General features: G+C 33.9%; 4 protein-coding genes across 4 annotated transcripts; all 4 read right to left on the bottom strand.

The window, feature by feature from the left end:
• LOC122581093 (fructose-bisphosphate aldolase 6, cytosolic) lies at positions 1–2,946 on the bottom strand. Its single transcript, XM_043753242.1, has 3 exons — positions 2,838–2,946; positions 1,502–1,729; positions 1–1,039 (listed from the first exon to the last, which is right to left on the bottom strand). Exons 1-3 carry the CDS (start codon positions 2,863–2,865, stop codon positions 219–221), a joined length of 1,077 nt encoding a protein of 358 aa, XP_043609177.1. The 5' UTR covers positions 2,866–2,946; the 3' UTR covers positions 1–218.
• Positions 2,947–5,980: 3,034 nt separating this feature from the next.
• On the bottom strand, positions 5,981–7,543 carry LOC122581095 (3-dehydrosphinganine reductase TSC10B-like). Its single transcript, XM_043753244.1, has 3 exons — positions 6,897–7,543; positions 6,664–6,811; positions 5,981–6,586 (listed from the first exon to the last, which is right to left on the bottom strand). The coding sequence occupies exons 1-3, from the start codon at positions 7,428–7,430 to the stop codon at positions 6,294–6,296; spliced, it is 975 nt and encodes a 324-aa protein (XP_043609179.1). The 5' UTR covers positions 7,431–7,543; the 3' UTR covers positions 5,981–6,293.
• Positions 7,544–8,257: 714 nt separating this feature from the next.
• Positions 8,258–18,838, bottom strand: LOC122581094 (3-dehydrosphinganine reductase TSC10A-like). Its single transcript, XM_043753243.1, has 4 exons — positions 18,273–18,838; positions 10,679–10,826; positions 9,506–9,797; positions 8,258–8,687 (listed from the first exon to the last, which is right to left on the bottom strand). Coding segments are annotated over exons 1-4 (978 nt in total). The 5' UTR covers positions 18,810–18,838; the 3' UTR covers positions 8,258–8,686.
• A 4,472-nt stretch (positions 18,839–23,310) lies between these two features.
• Positions 23,311–24,765, bottom strand: LOC122583678 (PAN domain-containing protein At5g03700). The gene has a single exon (XM_043756058.1). The coding sequence runs from the start codon at positions 24,763–24,765 to the stop codon at positions 23,311–23,313; it is 1,455 nt and encodes a 484-aa protein (XP_043611993.1).
• Positions 24,766–25,386: the final 621 nt, after the last annotated feature.

Raw genomic sequence — 25,386 nt, 5'->3', positions numbered from 1 at the left:
TATGGAAAACTAAACCATTCATATTCATAATATAAATCAAACCTTAAAGCCGCCGATGTTTTTATCATATTTATTGTAACCATATCCTACTTGGATCAGTCAGTTTTAAAATAAAACGCAGCATAGAAATAGGTCCAAAACCACCTCAATCAGACAAAACTGTCATTTAAAAACACAAAAAATAGTAACCGTAAGCAAATAGACCAACCGGCAGCAGCTTAGTATTTGTAGTCCTTGACGTGGAGGCTTTCAGATGCACCTTCGCTCAAACCTGAACCTCCCTGATACTTTCCGAGAGTAGCCTCAGAGTTGGCCTTGCACCTGGTAAGAAACGCATCCTGAGCCTTCTTAACGTTCTCTTCCTTTCCAGCCCAAGCCTTGAGGGTACTTTGTTGTAGGGCACGTCCAAAAGAGAAAGACAGGCTCCATGGCTTCTTCCCCTTGTATTGGTTCATGGCATTGAGGTTAACAGTAGCCTCCTCTTCACTCTGACCACCAGACAAGAAAACAACAGCTGGGACAGCTGGTGGCATGGTTCGTTGCAGAGCCTTGACTGTGTACTCGGCTACTACTTCTGGTGCAACCTTCTTGGCATCAGACCCAGGTGTGACCATGTTGGGTTTCAAAAGGGTACCCTCAAGAAGCACATGGTGATCGTTCAGAGCTTTGTAGCATGCAGCTAGAACACGCTCAGTCACATCAGCACACTTGTTGATGTCATGGGGTCCATCAACAAGGATCTCAGGTTCAACAATTGGGACCAAACCATTCTCCTGGCAGATGATGGCATAACGGGCCAACCCGTTAGCATTCTCATTGATTGCAAGCTGGGATGGCTCGTTAGGACCAATCTTTAGGACTGCACGCCACTTGGCAAACCGAGCACCAGCAGTATAGTACTGAGCACATCGCTGGGCTAGACCATCAAGACCCTGGGTAGTGGTCTCACCATTGGTTCCAGCAAGCTCAACGGTACCCTTATCAACCTTGATACCGGGAAGGACTCCAGCTTCCTTCATGACATCAACAAACGGCTTACCTGCAATCATTTAATTATTATCAGAACTCTACAAGAATTAGCAATTGAAGATAAACATAAAATAAAGATTTACTAACACCTGTTAGTATCATTACATACACTGTTCCAATAGAAATTATACAAACGGAGTCAAATGCTTCAAAAAGAAATGTAACCGTGTACATTAGTTCAATAAAACAATTTACAAAATCCTACTATAGCACTAATGTAGAGGTAAATTTGTGAAAAACACACACCAAAATGTCTATCCAATTAACTGATACATGTGCACTACTTTGTTTTGCCCACTAACTGCAATATTTCTATGATGATTTTACTGGTTAAAAGGGTAAGAACAACATTCTAGTTTATATCAGATTGTTAAACATACAAGTAGCTTGAAATTTTAAGTTAACAAATTGCAACACCTGTAAAATGACCAATAAGACAATCAAATTAGCTTCGAATTATATGATATGGTACCTGCAGCAGTCTTCTGGTATAGAGTTTCCTCAAAAAGGATAACTCCGCTAAGGTACTGAAGGGCACCAGGAGTGCAGAAAAGAAGCTCACGGAGTGCCCTCCTGTTTGACTCGACATTCTCAACGTTAATGCTGGATAGACGTTTTCCAATTGTGCCAGTCGACTCATCAGCAGCGAGAATACCCTTACCAGGGGTACCAATGTAAGCAGCATTGGCAATTAGTTCATCTGATAAGAATCAAAACAGTTTCCCAATAGTTATAAACATGTTTATTTAAATGATCAACAATTAAACAGTTCACATAATATTTACAAACTGTCTGATCAGAATAAAACACACAAAACCGAACAAATGTTTCAAGCTAATTCCTAAACCAAATTAAAAGTTTTAAGGTGTTTCATAGTGAAACTGTTTCCAAAATAAAAATTCAGCTGTCTATGTCCTCAAAGCAATTGTTACAACGCTAAGTCCACATTTACAAAGATCAACAGATTGACTTTACAAAAGCAAAATAAAATACATCCACATGCAGATTTAGATATATATCAAAACAAGATAAAATCAAGTGATGTGCCTGAAGGAACATAATTGTCATACAAATAGCATTTTAATCCACAACTATTACCATTTAATACTGTATGAAACATTGATAAAACTAGTTACAGAAAATCAATGTGCACATAGAGATCATATTACTATATTATTGATGATCAAATATAAGTTCAGATTCCAATCAGATTCATATATTCAGAATACTATATATCCTAATATTACAAAACCTATAGATCAAATTTTTAATTATTATTTTACACACATGAAAATCTAAAGCAGTTGATAAAAATTGAAATTTTCATTTAACTCAATACAAATTGAACTCAAACTAACATAACTGCAATCAGAAACTATCTATATAGTTGTCCAAAAAATCAGAATAAACAAAAATTAACCTGATTAAAATAAGGTCAAGTATTTTCTTCTTTCATCTAAATAGTTTAAATTCAAAATTCATATCAGATCTGTATTAAAAAGATCATTTGATCACACTAAACACTGATTAAATAATTTTTTTATTTTTATATAAGCAAAAAAAAAAACAAATATATAGTTAGAGAAAATGTTTTGAAGTGATTCAGTATGGAATAATTAACTTAAATTACAATAAATTTAACAACTTCACAGCATAGATCATATCAAAATAACATAAAAAATCATAGATCTAAACATCAAAAAATCCAACTGCAGATAGACATAGCAGATCAAATAACTGAAATCAAGTATATAGATATATGTGTATATATGCATATGAAGAAGAAGAAGGATGATGAGAAATTATACCAGCATACTTTCCTCTGTAGCAAGACATGGTTGTTGAGATCTGAAAATAAAATTGAAGTTTTTTGGAGAGAAAATATATAGATATAGATTTTTGTATATAATACTATCAAGAGAAAATGAGTGGGGGTTTTATAGTAGGAGACATAGGTTTTATCGCCCACCGAATCTGGCATCTCGTATAGAATCGGGTCATTTTGAGGCGGTTTATGTGGTTGATTTTACAGTTTTGCCCTTTCTTGTTCTTCAAGATGGTTTAGGTTGGATTTTTTTATGTTCGGTTTCTTTTTCTTCAAGATGTGTCAACAGTTTAGGAAAAAATATTAGAGTAATAATTTAAGATTAAGATTTGAGGTCAAGTATGGTAAAAATATCACGAGATAATAAAAGTAGATACTTTCCAAAGTTTTGTTATAATATTAAAAAGTTTAAGTTTAGATTAACATATCAATTTAATTAGGATCATATCTTTTACAAGTATTACTTAAGATCTCAAATCTTGGGGTGGTTTGAGAATATTTTCATTGACAGGCCATTTCTATAACCATTAGTTTGTTTATGTTTATATCAATAAAAAAAAATTCAAACCCGGATACAATATCAAAAATATCTAATCACATAATAAAATCTTACACATAAATAAAGTTTAGAAAATAGTTAGAATTGGCTTGGTTAGCTAGCATGTATAATCTGTAAAAATGCTACTAAATTTATGCATTATTAAAATACCAACAAATAGAAACTTGTATTACATTAAAAGTAATGAGTATTAATTAGTTAAAATTTCAATTACAAAAAATTTATAAAAGTTATAAACTTCATAAGCAACACAAATTTATATCACCGTCCTCTTCATAAGGGATCTATGAGTCACCCAGTATTCTTTATTCTCACCTACTCCTTGGGGAAGTCACCGGGATGCTAATATGCGGTGGTGTGACATGGAACCCAAAGGGCTAAGTGGTTCTCTCTCAATTACCATTTTTTTTTATTTAACAACTGGACACTAAATACTTTACTTTTGACTATACAAATAATAAAAGGAACAAAAATAAAAACTTAAAATTGCCTTAAAAAAGGTTTTTGGCTTAAAAGATAAAAAAAAATTTTCAAAATAACATAACAAAATTGAAACAAGACTAGTATATCTGGCTAAAAAAATATATAGGGAAAAAAGAACGATTGAAATTCTTTGACATTGTATCAACTTAGACTGAAACATCATTAACCATTGAATTAAAATCAAATGTCAATATTAAAAAAATAAATTTACATTTTAATTCTTAACTTTGACTAATAAGTAATCTTTATCTAAAAAATAAGTACTAAATAATCTTCTTTCATCCTCAGATTTCGTTGTCAAACAAGGTTGCTAACTTTGTCTATTTAATAGTTTTCTGTTTTCCCACGAAACAATTTTTTTTTTAAAAGGTTGCTCGCAACAGGGGATCTAGCTTACGTTGTTTTAACCGGATCCGCGCTAGAGATCCCCTTCATCCTTAATACCTATTAGGAGGAGAAACTCTCAACTAAACCGCCCAAAGGCATAACATTTAATTGGGATAAAACTCTGCCCCCTCTGCAGGACTCAAACCTGTTTCACTGGAGGACTTTGTGAAAACTCCTTAAAATGACTTTCTCATGTCTTGAACTTGAGACCTAAAGCATGTAAAACTGATGCTTAACCATTGAGCTATAATGGGAATTGCTTTCCCACAAAACAAATAAGTTTAGTTTATTGTTGACATGTTTTAAAGGCAAAATAGGACAACAAATGTGCCATGGCAATCACCAACACACTACACTTTCTAATATATATCTCGAACGTTCATGTCAGTGATGTCATTCATTGGAGTTGAAAGCTTAAAATATAGGTGCTTATAGAGTTCGATCTAGTTGTAATAAATCCGATAAATGAATAGGCTAAAGACTAAAGAGGCCCCTCATTAACTTAACGGATACAAACAAGTTATAGAGCGAAAGTTTAGGCGTTTCTTGATTCATATGATACCTTTATTTGTCGGACGTGATATCTATGATACATTCGATTTGATATTTTAATCTGTGTTCGTTTATTTTTCAAAAATTATTTTTATCCATAAATCCATAATTATTTTTTGGGGCTTAAGCGAGCCACTAATTTTTTGGGGCCTGATCTTAAATTTTCCTACAATACCTTCTATATTTAGCAGGATTTGAAACCGATAAAAATAAACTAAACCATTTATATATGATTGAGTTAATTTTTCTTTATTTACCTTTTGTATGTACAAGAAAAGTTTAAAATATTTATACAAATTAAGTTTATTTTTCTAGTTTTTTTAAAAGTAAATTTTTAAGTTCCGAGTCAAAAGGTAAATATAAGCCCAAAATTAAAGATACCTAAATCCAATACAGAAAAAATTGGAGGCTATAACATGTGTAGGCCTTAAGCTACCACCAAACCCAAAATTGTTAAGCCGGCTGTGAGGTTGAGTTTGGATAACGAGTCAAAATGGGCCATTTAAAAAAAGGCACAATTGATATGAGCTTGATCATAAATATTTACATTACATAACCATAAACTGGTAAACACACATGGGACTCGACAAACTTCATTAAAACTGAAATTTAGTTTATGTGAACTCCTCATCTTGTTATTATATGAACTAGCTAATCGATACGGATTCAACCCGGGTGTTGTAATTAAAATTTTAAAACCAAAAAGAATGTATCTAATTTTTGTTATCGATATATTATAACTTGATATGAAGAATACCTATTACATTAACAAAGTATAGAAAAGCATTTCAAAATATTATATAGAAAAAATTAAAGGATTAGAAATTTTAAATAAGCATTAAATGAGTTTTTTTAAATATGACATCATAAATGAAAGATAAACATTTTTAAAAAATATATGATCTTGACACCTCATAATGTTTCTAAAAATAGTTGTAAAAAACAATCCTTCTTTATTAAATATATGATCTTGACATCTCATAATGTTTCTAAAAATAGTTGTAGAAAACAATCCTTCTTTATAAAGAAGATAAGTTTATATGCATTTAAAGATAGTATTCAAACTGAATGAAGTTTGACTCGAACCAGCTGAAAGTAAATTCAACCTAAAATTATTCAATAAAAAGAATTGGTTTGTGATGGGCATTTGCTAGCTCTTTCTCATTGACTCGGTGAAGCTTTCATATATGTACCCAATCCCACAACTAAGAAGCAAGAAACAAATGTCGATAAGCTAACGACAACTTTCTATCTCTGATTGGAGTGAACGCTAAAGTGTATCAAGACGCAACAAAATATATCATGATGGACGCTGCAACATTGGCACAATATAGAATGTAATTACATGCATTTCAGAACGGTAACTTTCAACATATATGAAAGGAAATACACATAGATCTGCTTTACCGTAAAATTCCTTTTGTTTTTAGAACACGGGTTTTACTTCAGCAAACACTACTATTTCTGTTGAGCATGGTACTTCTCAATACTTTTGTACCAAGTCCACTGAAAGCACAATGCTGCAATACGCGCTACCCCAATGAAAATAATCTCAATGAATGCCATGAGGACTGATTTTTGAGGAGAGCAACCACTAGTTGCTATAGACAACAACATCCCTACAGCGTTGCATGTGACAAAAAACCGACCAGCTTTTATACCATTTAATGCTATTTTTGCAACCTCGTCAGTTTGCATTGCAGGAGAGGATGATATTATGATGCCTGTCAGTCTCGGCCTTCTTTCTCTGTCTGCAACAAACATAAAAACTGGTCAAAAAGATGGGAGAACCAAAAGGGTGACGGGAGAATTGAGATGGAGGTTAAACCTTTCAACAAAGCAGCTGTCTCTGTCTCGGGAGGGCATATAAGTGACACATGAATGTTGTCAGCAATAACTTCTTGTTGCAGCGCTTCTGCTAAACCCCTTAGGCCAAACTTACTAGCTGCATATGCCGTAGAACCATAAATGCCCGCCTACAATTGAAAAAGTAGATTAACAAACAATAATATTTAGAGAATTATATGTAATAGCAGTAAACTTAGAAAACAGACACAGTACCTGACCGGCCTGAGACGACATGAATGATATAGAAACTGGCTCCCTACCCATCCGCTTTTTCATTCCTGGCAACGCAGCCTTAACCAGATGAAAATTTCCTATCAAATTCACATCAATCATGTTCTTAATGGCCTTCATATCCAGATTGTCAATCTCTTGAGCTTCAAAAACGCCTTGATTACAAACCAAAACATCAATGGGGCCAGCACTTTCAATGGCATTCTTAACAGCTTCAAAGTCACATACATCAGCACTCACAATAGCGACATCCATGCCAGTGGAGCGATGGATAGAGGTCTTAGCCTCCTCCAGCTTCTCAAGGTTGCGAGCTAATATAGTGACACGAGCACCTTCAGCTGCAGCAAGGCGAGCTAGAGCTAAGCCGATGCCAGTGGATCCACCGGTGATAAACACATGGCGCGATTTGATTGGAATTGTGACAGGGTGAGGACGGACAATGAATTTGAGGAAGATGAGAAAAAAGAATGGGATGAGAACACAAATTGCAAGAAACGAGAGATCAACATCCGCCATAGATGCTGCAAGGACTAATTAGTTTAAACCGCCTCTGCCCAGTATATTCAACTAGTGATCAATATGAGTTCCAGTATGCATTTATAAAAGTAACTGTTAACATCAAAGAGTGTCCCAAATAAACAAATACTACTATCTGATATAAATAGCTAAATACATAAACATCATAGCATACCTAAAGTAAACCTAACTTTAAAAACCACTGGCTATTAGTGTTATGTGAATAACTGAATGCATAAACATCATAACCTACCTAAAGAAAACCTAACTTTCAAAACCACTGTCTATTAGTGTTATGAGGCAGTAACTCAAAGCCATTGGATCCAAAGAATGAATAGAAAATAAACACTAAAATACAGCTTATGGGTACGATGTATCAATGGCAAAAAAATTAAATAAAAAAAAAAAAAACCGAAACAAACTAAGAAATGGGTTGATCAGGGCAAACAAGTTGAAGGCTTATTATTGAAATGCATCTTTAATGCATAAACCATCTTAAATCATTTTATAAGAAATAGTCATTGTTATTGAAATAATCTAGTTTTTGTAACCATATTCTACTCACTGCTTGATTATATAAATACATGGTAATGTGACTGAAAGCATCTCGGGTCAGATCTACTCACCCTAAAAGCTTATTGTTTTGACCCATTGCCCAACCCATCAGTTTGGATAGATCAAATTGGAGTTATAGTACTTATAAAGGGTGTAAGTTTATTCATCAATGGTTTGATATTGGACATTTTTTAGGACTTTCTCCAAACTTTTCATGGTTTGGGTTGTTACTTATTTCTTGGTTAAGCATGGTGCGGGTTCATGGAGAGGTGTTTTGTGCTAACTTTCCAATAATCAAGGGCCTTCATAAATAATACTATTTGCACACCAGTTGTGCTACAGAGGTTACATGGATTAAACATAAACTGTGGTCCATTATAATCTCAATCTACTACTTCACATCAATAAACTAAAGGATGCTTGATCAGACCAAATGTTTGTTCATTAGTCAAAACTATGAAATGAACAAGTGTGAAACAAAGAACACGGCAATAATCCCACTTTTGTAGAACGATCCATCACCCACCGGTTCTTCGTAAGAGTATTTTCCAAAACTTTTTAAGACAATAAGGAGCAAATGGAAAAGAATTCTGTGAAGTGCAATACACGCAGATGCTGCTAGTTTGGCCTCAAATTCAGTCCATAACTAGGATCCTTACGTATTGCAGCATATAGGCATCCCAGCTCCGAAGATTGGATGATCTGCAATATCAAATCAAAATGTTTGTTGAAACTGGAACGCTCATAAACTCGTAAAGTATGTATGTGCGTATTATTATTCCATACAAGTAACAAGAGTGCTTTGTCCAAAATATTTCATCATGAAAAAAATAAAGCATAAGTAGACCTGTTCAAATGTTTAAAACATACATCTAGGAGGGATGATTAACAATGCAAATTATCTCAAACAGGTTGAATATTAAAAATAGCTAACACGTACAATCTCTATATCATTTTAATCAGATATCTATAATTCATAATTTGATAACTGTTTTTTAAATCATAGTTAACACATCATCATTCAAGACGTTTAGAATTGGATGCAGAGTGTTAATGGGTCACAAAAAAGGGGAACACTATTGTCACTGAAACAGGAGAAAAAAATACATATATAGGTTAAGCGTCCCATTTTATATGTACTTTAATTTCATACCTTCTTTTTAACCTGATGAGATTAAGTAATCTTTTTGCAACTATGATCAATGGCCCATCTTCGCTTGTACCAATTCGGGACATACCAAAATTAACCTATTATCCAAACCCTCCCGTCTAGCCGCATCTACTTGTGTCATTTTTAAGTGTGGAAGGTATTCCTGCTGGCTGATACTATCTGAGAAAGGACAATCTTTCTACTCCTTATTGAGTTCGAACTTGGTCCATGTAATTTCAGTCAATCAATCTTCCTCATTTGATCTTAATGCTAATGATTTGTGGGTTTGGCTATTCTAAATTTGGAAATATATTGATTATCATACTAGAGCCAAGAACGATTTTGGATCAATATTTCACTAAACACTTACTATTTCGGTTGTGCATGAAACTTTTCAATGCTTCCGTACCAGGTCCACTGAAAACACAATCCTGCAATACGCATGAGACCGGCAGAAATAACCTCAACAAACGCCATGAGATATGATCTCTGAGGAGAGAGACCAGCTGTTGCTATGGACAACAAGAATCCTTCGAAGTTGCAGGGGACAAAAAAAGATCCAGATTTGATACCATTCAATACTTTCTTTGCAACCTCATCAGCTTTCATTGCACCAGAGGATGCTGCTATGATGCTTGTCAATCGTGGCTTTCTTTTGTTCTCTGTAACAGACAAATGCTTATCAAAATGAAGTGAGAAAAGGCAGACAGAGGAAGCTTGTGATCAGATTGCCACTACACATCTCAGCCAATCAAATTCGTATCACAGAAATGTTATATCCCGCAAGATGTTAATTAACTTCCCTACAAAATATCAAAAACATCTACAGCCTCAAATAAGAACAAAATCAGAAAGTTATAATGGTGCTAAAGCTCTAAGTCTAAACTCTTGGGACATAAAAGACATCTTAAAACTTAAGGCCTACTAAATATCAAAACCATGACACACCCGACCTGAAACACCGTCATAAAGCAGAGTTTCTTCAAGGTAAAAACATTACTGTATTAGCTGAAGAAGACTAGAACTGGCCAAACTTAAACTCCTAGCATAGCGTCAAAGGTTATGTTTGAACACCAACGTATTTTATCCACGTATATTCAAATGAACCAATAAAGGTTATGGAAGATAAATATATCAGATATATTGCTAAGCTTACAAGATTAGAACAGAGCAACTTGCAATTTTGCATTGTGAGCCCATGAACTCCAAAATGTTTAGCAAGTAGAAAGTGAAAGACTGCCTAGCTAAATGCTTAATAACTTTAAAGACCAACCCTTTGACATGGACTTATTATTTGGACATCTATTATGTGTTTATTATCTCTATACAAACTCCGCATATTAGAAGTCATTTATTGTAAACCTTTATAGATTTTCCTTCATGTTAACTACTAAGCATACTGAGAACAGAACTAAACTTTGTTAATGACAGAAAAAAGAACACTGAACACATAAAGGCAATTGCATATAGTATAAGTTGCATACTTGCATGGCTAATGACATCACATGCCAGAAAATTTAAAGAGAGAAGAGGGAGGTTGAACCTTCTGCGAGCCCAGGTGTATCTGTGTCTGGGGGGAATATAAGTGACACGTGAATGTCGTCAGCAATAACTTCTTGTTGCAGTGCTTCTGCCAAACCCCTTGGGCCAAACTTACTAGCCGAATATGCTGCATAACCATAAATGCCCACCTACAATTGAAAAAGTGAATCAAGAAACATAAAATTTAACCAAAGCATTAAAAACACACCATAAAATTTATCGCTTACTAACCAAAAGCAAAAGGCATACCATCTAACAACTATATAAGCGTTCATATGTCAGATCATTAAAAGGATTATGAAAGAGAGCTATAAAAAAATACGAGGGGTAAGGGCTTGGAATGTTCCCCAACATATCATGTAAAGCCCGCTAAGTGTATCATACTTCCAATTCATATTTTCTGCAAAACGAACTTTTAAGTTCTCGCAATTTAATGTCACCAATGATCTTTTCATCAAGTAATTGGTATCTTTCCAACTTTTGTAATCTTATCCATGAAACAAACATGCATTAGTAATTCAATTTTAATTTTAAAATCAATCATTTCTCTCTCTCGATGGCGAATTGGCGTGAAAGTTAGTTACTTTTGTAACCGCTTTTGCCATTGATAAATCCTTCAATTCCACCTCAAATCACCATCATTTTTCTTCATTCTTTTTATATTTCCACTCTATTTTACCGTCCGCACATCACTATCGGAGTAATTTTCAAAAAAAATTTACATAATAAAAACCCTAGAATTTGGGATTTTTTCTATAAATGACGAAAAGAAGATCATCTTCTAGAAATACCAAAACTCCACTGAATTTAGGTGATTATGTGCTAAATAATAAGAAGGTAAGCCAGAATAAAGGTGAAAATGATGTGAATAGTAATGATGGAGATGCTGACGTCAGCAAAAGGCAGGGGAAGAAGAATACTGAGTTTTTTAATGGAAGTGAAGGTTCTAATCTTGGTCAGAATGATGATGGTGGGAGCCTGAACTGTTCCATTGAAGAATTTAGAAGTGATGAGGGAAAAAAGAAACTGGGAAGGAAATGGAGACAGGAGGTATGCAAGGTGCAAATATGGAGAGCAATACAGGTGCTAATTCTGTTCCTATTGGTAATAATTTTGCTGATAATAGTGTTAATATTGAACAAACTGGAAATGATGATATGTCATATGCTAAGATTGTGAATAAGAATAGCCAAGAAGTAGGAAAAGATCTGTTCCTTGTACCTACTGCTATGAATGATCTAGGAGTATGAATGATCTAGGAGAAGAGGTTGTTATATTTGACTATTTGAGGAAGAATTAGTGCTTGAAGGAAGTAAGAAATGGCAATTTACTGCTTGTGGATTTTTTGTGGGCTGTAAGATGTCTTTGAATGAATTAAGGTATAATGTGAGAAAGATGTGGGGAAAATTTGGTTTAGGAGAAATTATGAAAGATAATAATGACATATGTTACTTCAAGTTTAGGAATATGGAAAGGATGAATATTGTGATTGAACAAAGCCCTTGGATGGTGAATGGTAAATCTTTGGTGGTGCATGAATGGAATCCTGAAGTCAATGTCGAGAAAACTGAACCTAGTAAGATTCCTATATGGATTAAGATAGTGCATGTGTCATTAGAAGCATGGACTGTAAGAGGCATTAGTACTTTGGCTAGTAGATTGGGTACACCTTTGAAAATGGATAGTATGACTACTGCTATGCATCATCATGGTTCTGGTAGGCTTGGGTATGCTAGAGTTATGGTGGAAATTGATGCTAGTAAGAGTTTGCAAGACAAAATTGAGATAGTATATAAGGATGTTTTGATGAATACCAAAAGAACTAAAATTGTGGATGTAGAGTATAACTGGAAACCAATGATGTGTAGTCACTGCAAAGTATTTGGGCATTTTAATGAGGCATGTAAGGAAAAGGTTAGTCTTAAGGAGAAAGGTAGTGAGTTTGTTATTAAGGATAATGAGATGTAGAATGACGATTTTAAATGGGTAAGGGGTAGAAGAAATAAGCAAATGAAACAAGGAATGAAGAATGCATATAGAAAGACCCCTAAACAGAAGGTATGGAAAAGCAAAGGTCAGGAGAAAGGTCAGAATAGAGATGAGGGTAGTAAAAAGAAAAAGAATAAAGGAGAAAATACTAATAAATTTGCAGTTTTAGAAAGAGGATAATGGAATGGATGAGCATAGTTCTGAAGTGGAATATGGGGAAAAATTGATTGTTGACAAGTATATTTTGAGGAAACAACAACCATCTATAGAAGTAACTAAGAACTGGTCTAAGAAAATGATAAATTACTTCAAGAATAGATGGGAGAATGGACACATGGAAGGTGTCAGCTGTGAAGAAAAGGATTTTATTATTGATGAGACTGAAACAACCATTAATTTGGTTGCTGATGAAATAATAGGTAGTGATACTCAACTATTTAATTGAGTATTGCTAGTTAGAAATTATTTTAATGGAGTTGAAAATTGCAAGCTGGAATATTAGAGGAATGAATCCTGAATTCAAACAGAATAAAGTGGTTAATTTTATTAAGAATGAGAGGCTGCAGGTTTGTGCAGCGCTTGAAACACATTTGAAAGTGAATGCAGTGAACAAAATTGGTAATAAAATCTTTAATAATTGGGAATGGAGTTCTAACAGACAGCATAGTCCTACATGTTGTAGAATAATGCTTAGATGGAACCCTAATATGGTGAAAATAATGGTGATTGATATGACCAAATAAGCAATGCTATGTAGTATTGAGGTAGTTAGTAGCAAATTCAAAGTGTATTGCAGTATTATATATGCAAGTAATAATGGAGTAGAGAGAAGAGTACTATGGAAGGAACTTGGTAAGCAAAAGGCTTTTGTTGATAACTTGATAAGTGTCCATGGATTTTGATGGGGGATTTTAATGTTCCCCTTGGCATTGAGAAGCATTCATCTCGAGGTTCTGCTGCCACAAATGAAATGAATGAGTTCAGGGATGCCGTTAATTTGCTCGAGATTGATGACATTGGGAGTAATGGATTTTATTTTACATGGACTAAATCTTTAAAGAGAAAACAGTGTAATATCTTAAAGAAGCTGGAGAGGATCATGGTTAATGAAGAATTTTTAAGGAGATTTCAGAAGGCTCATGGGGTATTTTTACCATAGCCCTGCTGTATTGAATATTAGAGATGTGATTTTTAGGAAAACAAGATCTTTCAGATTTTCAAATTTCATCACAGAGAAAGATGAATTTCTGGATGACGTTAAAAAAGAGTGGGATGATAATATTTATGGCTGTTATACATATAGGTTAGTGCAAAATCTAAAGAAACTCAAAAAGCCTCTTATTAAAATTAGTTGGAGTAAGGGGAATGTATTTGAGAATGCTAGAGTTTTGAAGGACAAGTTAAGAAAGGACCAAAAGCTTGTGACAAGGATCCTCATAATGTTGATCTTAGAAAACAACCAATTAATTCTTCAAATGGATATGTTAATGCTGCAAATGAGGAAAATAAGTTGTTACAGCAAAAAGTGAAGGTGAAATGGCTTAAAGAAGAAGATAGGAATACTTCTTACTTTCATAGCATGCTGAAAGCCAGAAGAAATAAGAATAAAATGGAATCTATTTGTGATGAAGATGGTAATAGATATGAAGGAGATGAGGTAGCACCACAGTTTGTGAATCATTTTAATAAGTTTCTTAGGAAAACTGATGATGTGGAGCCATTAGCCCATTAATGGAGAGAATCTTCAAAAATGTTCTGAATGAGGAGGATGCAAGAGGAATGACCAGAGATGTGACTGATATTGAAATAAAAGAAGCCATCTTAGACATAGATAGTAATAATTGGAAGAGATGTATGTCTTGTTGTTAAGGAATTTTTCAGAAAAGGAAAGCTGCTTAGTGAGATAAATGCTACCCTTATTGCTTTAATTCCTAAGATAGCTACTCCTAATAAGGTTAAGGTGTTAGACTTTAGATCTATTGCTTGTTGCAATGTGATTTACAAGTGCATAAGCAAAATTCTCACTAAGAGAATTCAGGAGGGTCTTGTAAAGATAATTCATATTAATCAGAGTGCCTTTATTACTGGAAGACACATTCAAGATAACATTTTAATTGCTCAAGAGCTTTTAAGGGGATATAATAGGAAAAGTGGTCCCAAAAGGTGTGCTATGCAAATAGACATACAAAAGGCATATGATACTATGAGCTGGAGTTTTCTGAAAAATATTTAGAAGAATTTTGGGTTTGATAAGAAAATGGTGGGTTGGATTATGGCTTGTGTTACATCTACTAAGTTTTCTATATGTTTAAATGGGGAAATACATGGATATTTTAAAGGTGGAAGAGGATTAAGGCAGGGGGATCCTATATCTCCATATTTGTTTACCTTGGTTATGGAAGTTTTCAATCTCATTATGTGCAAGAACATTGAGGAATCCAGTGAATATGAGTATCACTTTGGTTGCAAGGAACTCAAACTATCTCATATGTGCTTTGCTGATGACCTTTTTGTTGTATGCAAAGGCAATGTTGGATCTGCCAAAGTGGTTAAGAAGTCTTTGGATGAGTTCTCAAAAGTATCTGGTCTACTTCCTAATTTAGGAAAATTATCATTTTCTTTGGAAGTATACCAGGAAGAGATAAGCAGAATATGATTCAAATATTACCTTTCAAGTGTGGTAAGCTACCAGTTAGATATCTAAGAGTGCCATTATTAGCAAAGAAACTAGGAATAGCTGACTGTAAGGTATTGATTGACAAGGTTAGAAGCAAAATAGAGTGTTGGAGAAATAAAACTTTATCATATGCTGGGAGGATTCGGTTAATTGCTTCGGTACTGGCCTCAATGCAAAATTATTGGGCTTCAGTGTATATGCTTCCTAAATCTGTGATAAAGGACATTGAAAAGCTATTTAAAAGCTTTCTTTGGAACTCTGGAGATTCTGCTAAGGGGAAAGCAAGAGTGGCATGGAAGGATGTGTGTAAGCCTAAAGAACAAAGAGGATTAGGGTTAAGGGATATGAAGAAATGGAATGAAGTCTTGCTAGTTAGGCAATTCTGGAAAATCTTGGAAAATAAGGAGTCCTTATGGGCTAAATGGGTAAATATAGTCAAATTAAAAGGAAAAAGTATTTGGGTTGTTGCAGTAGATAATAATGACAGTTGGGGTTGGAAAACCATGTTAGAAATTAGAGATATGATTAGAGATCATGTTAGATATGTGATTGGTAATGGAATGAGTTTCTCTTTGGTATGATAAATGGTGTGATGAGGGTCCACTTTCTAATTTTATATCTAGGAGAACAATCTATGATGCTAGACTAGAGGATGAAATGAAAGTGGCTGATATGTACTTTGAAGGAAGGTGGAACTGCCAACTCAATGGAGAGAAAGATTTCCATGTCTCAGGAATATTAATATTCCTAATTGGCAGAATAACAGGGAAGATAAAGTGCAATGGATGAATAAAGAAAATCAGTTTTTGGAGTTTAGTACAAAACAAGCCTGGGTGGATTTAAGGGATAATAATCCTACTGTTAATTGAAAGAATGTTATATGGTTTAATCAGATGATTCCTAGGCATGCTTTCATTTTATGGTTGGCAGTACAAGGCAGATTGATGACACAAGAAAGAATGGAGAAATGGCAGCATGATGGTGTTCTCAAGTGTGCTTTCTGTAAAGGCGAAGGTGACAGCCATGAACATCTATTTTTTCATTGCTCTTATACCATGAAAATCTGGGATGATGTGAAGGGAATGACACATTTAATGGATAATGGATCAAGTATTAAGGAAGTGGTTGATGAAATTGCAGTTAAGGAGGGCCAAAATAATATCAAAATTGTTGTTAGTAAACTTGTTCTGGCTGCATCTGTGTATTATATATGGTAGGAACGAAACCTGAGAATCTTCAAAAAAAAAAAAAAAGAGGAACGGGGATGTTATATGCAGGCTAATAAAAGATAATGTGAGACACAAGCTGTTAGCATTAAAAGTGAAGAAAACAAGGAATGTACTGAGCGATGCTGAAAGATGGTACCTATGTTGGAGGAATAATGCTTTGGTTGCTAACTAAAGACTTAGTTGGTTGATTCTTTCAAATGATAGTTGGTTAATCAGCTATTACATGGAATGTAAAATACATGGAATTTAAGATGTAAGGATAACAACTTGGTGGCTGCTGCTGAATAAAGGAGAGGATGGTTTGAAAATTTGCAGGCTGTTATGTTAGTGTATGCGAATGGGAATAGAGAGCGGTGAAAGATGACGCTTCTTGGTCCCATTTTAACACTAACGTGGAGCTTGCTGGTTGAATTGCAGTGTAGACTTTGTACTTGAATTGAGTTTTTTTGGATGATTGTAATTGGTCAGGAATCTTGTGTTCATGTATGTTTTTCATGTTCCTATTATTGATCTGTACAGTTGTATTATTTGTGAATATTAATGAAATTCACCCTTTAAAGTTAAAAATAAAAAAAAAACTTTTGTAAGACTTTTGGTGACATGAAAGTGATATCAGCCATCTAGTCATCCTAACACGTCATTTTAGGAATTTTAAGTTGATACAGACAAAATCCTGTTCGGATGCATGATACACAATTACACATACCGGAAACATTTTGGTCCAGTTTGCCCAAAATTCACTATTAACAAAATAAACTGAGTTATAACAACTTTCATAAGCTTCTGCCTTTGGTATGTAGCCTAGTCGGTTCCAGAAAATGGGTCATTTAAAATGTATCTAGGGTTGAAACACTGGAGTCCATCGACAGATAACCAACCCATTAACAGTCTCTCACCGACTAGTCTTACAACCAACATAAGAGAAGTTAAAACACATAACACTATGTTTAATGAGACAGGGCCAGGACGGTCTATCGTGGGCCAATTATTGCGGCTGTCATAAAGTTGATAACATACATATACTTAAAGGGGAAAAGTATGTTATATACTATGTATAATTAAACCTAACCTAACGTCTGACGGTCTATCGTGGGCCAATTATTGCGGCTGTTGTAAAGTTGACACCATACATATACTTAAAGGGGAAAAGTATGTTTATATACTATGTATAATTAAACCTAACCTAACCTAACGTCTGACGGTCTATCGTGGGCCAATTCTGAGGGTTGTCGTAGAGTTGACAACTTACATATACTTATAGGGAATACTATGTTTATACACCATGTATAATTACACCTAACCTAACGTCTAACGCTATCGTGGGCCAATTTTGGGGGTTGTCGTAGAGTTGACAACTTACATATACTTATAGGGGAAAACTAAGTTTATATACCATGTATAATTACACCTAACCTTATGCCTTGTAATTATCTCCAGCTAACTAAAAAACATGTTCCAATTCCAACAACTTAATCACAATACTTTTTTTTCCCTTTCCTTAAATTTTGAAATACACATATCCACATATATCTTCAACTTCTCCACCATAAAGATCAATACTTGATGGGTTTACTTCAAATAATGCTAGGCCATATTCTTATATTTTACACATTATACTATCATAGTTACAAAGCAAACCTAGTATTTTGTTACAAACATACTAAAAACATGTTCAAATTTAACCGAAAAACAAACGATACCTGACCGGCTTGGGACGACATAAAAGCAATCGAAACCGGCCTTCTATCCTTCCTATTTTTCATACCAATTAAAGCAGCTTTCACAAGATTAAAACTACCAACCAAATTAATATCAATCATTTGTTTAACTTCACTAATTTCTTGTTCAACAAACTCTTGAGCAACAAACACACCCTCATTACAAACCAAAACATCAATCTCACCAACATTTTCAAAAACTTTTTTCACACTTTCAAAATCACACACATCAGCTGACACGATACCCACATCAATGCCTGTTGATAACCGGATTGAATCTTTGGCTTCTTCAAGTTTGGACAAATTTCGGGCCAAGATTGTGACCCGGGCACCTTCGAGAACGGATTGATGGGCTAAGGCTAGCCCGATGCCGCTTGACCCGCCTATGATTAACACGTGGCGGGATTTGATTGGGATTTTGATTGGGTTGGGTCGGGTTATTAGTTTGAGGATGATGAGTAGGATGGTTAGTGGGATCAGGACGATTAGTCCGAGGAAAGGGAGATCTATGTTTGACATTTTTGATTGATTGATGGTGTGTGTGTTTATCTATATATATGTGTGTGTGTTTGTGTCTTACGTTTGTATTTTGTTTTTAATTTTTTCTTTGTATTGCTTTGAAGATGAATCGAGCATTTTAATTTTTAACCTTTGAATAACACTTGAATTTATGGATAACAATGGAAGGGAGAATATTTTGTAACAAAGTATTTTTAACCCATTTTGAGAATTTGAGGGGAGTTTAGAATTGCCTTTGAAAAAAACTATTTAATCATTGGGATTACAAAAAGTAACAAAAAATGTTTGACAATAAAAGTGATTGTTTACGTTTTATACAGAGAAAAAATGCAATTTTGAAAAAATAAATACGAACATGTTTTTGCAAAACAAAGTTTTAAAAAGGTAATATAAATCGCCAATGTCAACACTCCTGAGTGGGCTTGGGGCCTTGGGTCATTACCAGTCAATCAAATTTGGAGTATTGTATATCAAATTTGAAAGTTTTATTAATTTATTTTATCACTTGTTGTATCTAGACGTTAATCATTTTTCCACATTAATTTTGTTATTACAGTACACCAACGTACAACTTTTAAAATGGTTGTGATCATTTTATATAAGTATACTGTTTTGCTAGTTAATGTTCTCGTATGCATAAAGTATAAGTCACACATTTTTATTCATTTACATGCAAAATCTTCTCACAATGTACTATGCAAACCACTCCTTGGTCTAAACAATTAAGTAAATCCCAATTAATCTTCGATCTCAAATGGGATTCCAATTTTTGTTTTGAAACCAACTTTCCATCCAAAAATAGGATTTGATTCCCTCGAAAATTCCACTCTAGTGTCTTCACTTGAATCACATTTTTGTTGTCAATACCAACATATATATATATATATATATACATGCTCAAAAGTTTAGACTCGTCTTCATCTGCCATGCACGAGATCATTATACCATGTCATGTCCCCTTGTCGTCTGAGACCTTGGCCTTTGTTGAAAACTGATCGATCGTTACATAACACATTCTCTTGTTTTGAGAAAGTAACGAGCTTTTTGCAGAAGGGTAGCCTAAAACCAATTTGTTTAAGCATGGATCATCCTTAATCTCACCAATTAGAACAAGCCCAGAGTTGATCAAGATTGCGACATACCACTCATTGACCAGTTTAGTCCCCCCATTTCATAGACGATATTTGAAAGATCTCATATAAGTTCAATATTTGAGGCAAAAATTTCAACCGATTTGGACCCTTAGTTTGATAATGTTTTTAACAAGAAAAGATTTAGAATGCTTAAAAGGGTCTTCAATGAAGGTAATTGGGAAATAATAGTCAATGTTGTGAAATGACCATGTGAGTTTGGTAAAAAAAAATGCATTTGTGTGGAGAGTTTGACTTTGTATAGGCTTGAAACTTCATTTTGGATTGATGGGATGAAGGTTGAAAAACGTTATCGTTACTTGAATTCTTGAAACGGTATGAATCAGATATTGTGATTGCTTGTTTGTGGTGCCACGCTGCTAAAATTGCCATATATCTTTCATCTTGTAAACTGACAAAAGATTAACACTTGACTATCAATCATCAGAAAATCTAGGAAGCTTTTGATCAGCGCATTCACTGTGATTCCATTTTACCCCTTTGTATTAGCTGTGTGATAACAACATAAAAGATTATGATTTCATTCACCGTTAGTCATGCCTCGAATTGACTGTGCTGGTGACGTAATCGATTTCTACCGGACAATGAAGAGACAATGTTACTGAGTCTAATCGATCACCACTGCTGTTAAAAAAAATATACTATTAAATAAAAAAGTTGTTGATGTTACATACGTTAAATAAAATAGCGTGTTATGCATAAAATAGTTGTATTTTTATTATAAAATTTAGGATTAGGCCGGGTTTTTAATGTAGAAAGTACTTTTTTTTTTATTCATATTAATTATGAGAGCCCATGTTGTAGTTAGCATTTTTCTAAGTACGAGTAATACATATCGAAGCCTGATATTCGGCAAACATCCAAGTTTAATTTTGAAAATTTGAAGCTGTAAAATTTTTTTGAATAACGAACACTCGAGCTAGTGTGAACTTGAAATAGTTGAGGAACTAATTACTTTTTGAACTAATATATAAGTACGTTAAAGAACTAAATTTTTTTCTTCATAAGCTACGATTAAATTAGTTTTGTGGATCAAAGATTATGATATATGTCATATATATGAACTCGTATACATGATAAAAAAAAAAAAATCTACTAATTACCAACTATCATTACATGATATATCATGTAAATTCTACTAAAAACATAACAAGTTATGATATGTCATATATGAATTCGAATACATGATTTTAAACATATATGATATATCAAGTTCTCATCGAAAATTTTTACATGAGTCATCACACTCGTATTTTCTTAGCGAACGTCAAGATATATGGCTTATTATTTGGTTAATGTGTCCCGTGGCCAACCATTTGGTTATAACATATCGTAAGTGAAATAAAATTATCTCCATAATTGTATCGTTTTCAATGATACTGTCATTTTCTAGCTTTTTATTTCACTTACGATATTTTATTTCACCTAGCTACTATGCAACTGCTGCATCATTTAGTTGGGTTTGTAAATCAAGGTGGATCACCATTTTTTGGATTCAGGAGAGGGTTTCAAATTCCAACTCATCATTCTTTCAATATTCATAAAATATTAGTTGACCCGTGAAGGTGGTTGGAGCTTAAATTTCTTTGACATCATATCATTTTATATTTAAAAATGATTAATGTGAGTAATTTAATTGGTTTAAAATCAAACATATATTTAAATATCTAGTGTTGATACATAACGGCTTAAATATTAATAGCAAGACAGAGATTGAATACAACAACTGTACTCATCTCATCGTAGACAAGGTAGATATGATATAAATAATTTTTTTTAACCGAAGATAGAGAGATCGTTTTTAAAAAATTTTAGATGGAAAAAGGAAAAGAAACAAGTGCATGACCATACTTGCCAAGCCAAATATCACTTGATACCATAAAATGAGAGAGAAAATGAATGAATTTCAGATATCTAACTAAATTTTAAAACATGTGTTTAAGTTTATCAAAAGTCATGTGTATCATTTTTCATCTATATTTTCAACTAATAAAATTAAACTATGTATATATATAATCCGTATACGAGTTGTATATATAAGTAATCTTTTGAAGGCGTAAAAGTCATAACTAACTGAAAAGATGAATTCAAATTGTACGACTTAAACAGCTCGTAATTTGTCTATTATAATTTACAACAACCGAGTGACCGACTACATACCTAGATTTCTTGAAGTCAATTAATTTATGTACTTCTAGACTTCTAGTTTAGACTCTAAATTAAAGATTGGACAAATCAAGTATACATTACTAACATTAGCGAGTTTGGTTAAGATCAGTAATTCGGTTTAGTATAAATACGTGACCTTTTTATCAATGGTCTTTTATGAATTTATATATGCATGCTTTTCTAAAAAATAAAATTTTGGTGGTCATGGGTAAGCTTTTTTTTTTTTTTCCCCCAAGAGCGGCAGAAGATATTAGAATAAACGCTAGCATAACGCTAGATGTTAAAAGTAAAAAAAAGCAATAAAAAAGTTAACACTTACAAATCCACATACTCTAGAGTCTTCTCGAGACTTAACTACGAGGTTCGTACTCGTACTATAAAATTTATGAGTCTCTTACTCATTTTGCAAATTAATTTAAGAGGTGCTTAATTTTTCTACTATTTTGATAATCCAACTCTTGTTATACATAATCGTATGCCCTTTGGGCTATTAATTAATTGGAAAAAAAATTTGAAATAACTACAACCATTAATTTGATATGTCGACCATCTAGATCTATTCTCACAGTGTATGTACTTTAAGATTTAATGTAGGAGAAAACTACATGTTAAATTGTTGATGATATACGCAAATGTGTGAAATGGGAATGATGACCACACAGGTATACATTTGTAAACAAACCATTAACCAAGATGTGCAATAAAAAAGATAATCACAGAATGTAAAATATGAACGAAACTTTCCACACATTTTTTCATATGTTATTAGAAAAATAACTAGTTGATTGCAGGAAAAAGAAACATTTCATGATGGTAAAAAACATGATAGATATGTCTATCAAAGCTGACAATACACAATATACTAGTGTGAACATGTCCAAAACAAAATTTAACATTTTGAAAGATATTTATAGATAAGAAAATAATTACAACACAAATAGTTTTATTTACATATCCATAGAAAAAAATCGCAAGTCCTGTCACGTTATGGCCGGGTACAACCTATAATTATTTAAGTTATACAAAATAAAAATTACAGAAAAATTAGTATCGCGTTTCTTGACCAGCATGGATGGGTCCCATCAAAATCCATTAACATATCTCGGCCCATAAAGCGACATAAAAGTCAAACATAGTCAAAGTTTAACATACAAAACATTAAAAAAACGTCATTGAATGCGTCACCTCTCACTTAACTCTATAGACTTAAAACTTGATGTACCCAAATTTTTATATGGACCCACCCCACCATTCATCCCATCTTCCTCTACATACCCTTTCACCCCTCTATTTTCCCTCTTGTATAAATACATCCCTCCAACTCCCAATAATAACAGAACTAACCCACATAATAATCCTAATCCAACCCATAACCCCACTAACGTATTGTCTTTTCCATGACCAGCCCTCACCTTAAAATAACCCATTTTGGTCACATCTAGTACCTCAACTATTGATTGTATGGGGTAATCTATAATGTAGCAAAATCCGGATGTGTTACTATACACCGCACCCCAACACGTGCATTTTTGCTCACATGTACTTTCACATTTTTCTAACGAACTCATGATCGTGTAAGCCATTATCTCTTTGTTTGGTAGCTCGACTCCGGTTCGTCTCAAAATGCCATATTTTGTCTGACAAAAGTTGTCATTAGAAAGTTTATTCTCTCCCGTGACACATTGTCCAGATTCGTAATCTGTACGGTTATCTAAACAAGAACATCCTTTGCCAGGCTGGCATAGACCATAAGGTCCACATGAGCTAGGTAGATCACACTGGTTCGAGATTAGCTTGAAATCTACGAGCCAGGATGATCTCGCCCAATAATACCCAACCAGGTTACCATCGGGTTCTAATCGAACTCGACGGTTACCTTTCCCAGGTTGTTGGAAACTACTAAAAGGCAATACATCAACAGGAGTTGACCCATTTTGATACATACCTAAAAATCCATCCGGACTAACCATTGCCCGGATAGGACCCTGACCTTTCATAACTTGAGCTTTGGCTTCCATTGGATTATGTTGAAAGTAAAGATGACCCTGATCCGAGTTCGAATTTGCATCATATTTGGCATAGAACCCAATAAAATCGGGTCCAAGCTTCATCGAATACATCCCATTCGAAGAAACTAGTGTCATGGTACTAGTGAAATTTTGATTCTCCATAAGGGTATTATAGGGAAAGTCAAAACTTTGCCATAACATTAGTTTTTGGTCTCCACTACTTTCTATCAACAAATTAGACGTGTTAGATAACCAAACTCGATCCCCATCGGTATAACTTGACCATAATACCCCTACCCGTTTATCCGAAACCACAAGACTGCCATTAAACAACAAACGAATATCGGATGACCATTTAGCCAATGGACTCTTTCCTGCGATCCAAACTTGCTCTAGCGATTGAACATGGATCACTGCAAGAGCTAGCTGAGTTTGATCAACTCGGACAAAGCCGAACGAGTAGTTACCAAGTGAGTCACTCAGTAAAGGCTGAAATGACTTCACTGATGAATCAGGGGTGGCTGTGAAGCCTTTCAATAACTCTTGTTCCTTGGCAAAGATCGGTTGAGATATAAAAATGATCACAATGATAATAATGAACATATAAATCTGAGTCAACTCAACCATGGTGAAATGTGGAAGAGATTATATCATATTTATGTGGGAGTGTGTGTGTATATAAATATAAATGGAATAGTATATATATATATTGAGATATGTAGTAGAGCAAATGGGGTTTACTTGGTTTGATATGCATGGAAAATGATATATAATATTATAGTGTAAGTAGTAGTGCAACTTGGAAATCAAAAGTTATTTGTGTCTTAAATGAGGTGTGACTTTTTGCTTATGGGAAAACATAAGTGGTTGCTCATATAAACATTTATTGTTTTTTGACAATGAAAATGTCAATAAAAGATATCATTGACTTATTGTTAAATATAATAGTAATTGATAAACTTCTAGTGGCCCAAAAAAGCCGTAGCGGATGTATACGAGCCGAAATTTCGAGTACCGACCCATGTTACATCGACATATATCGAGATATAGTTATACGTAATAATTTTTCAGGAAATAAGCATTTTATTCTGTTAAATAATTATTAACATACGATATAGGATTGGCTATAATTGATGGTTTCAGGAAAAAAATTGATGTTTGCGATGTGTTTTGCCGTTATAGGAAAAAATTGTTATCGACACTACTATTCTTATGGAAATCAAATAGAACACACAACCTTATATATAA

The sequence above is a fragment of the Erigeron canadensis genome, chromosome 9, assembly GCF_010389155.1.
Source record: "Erigeron canadensis isolate Cc75 chromosome 9, C_canadensis_v1, whole genome shotgun sequence".
NCBI lineage: Eukaryota > Viridiplantae > Streptophyta > Magnoliopsida > Asterales > Asteraceae > Erigeron > Erigeron canadensis.
This window is presented reverse-complemented; position numbering and strand designations above follow the sequence as displayed.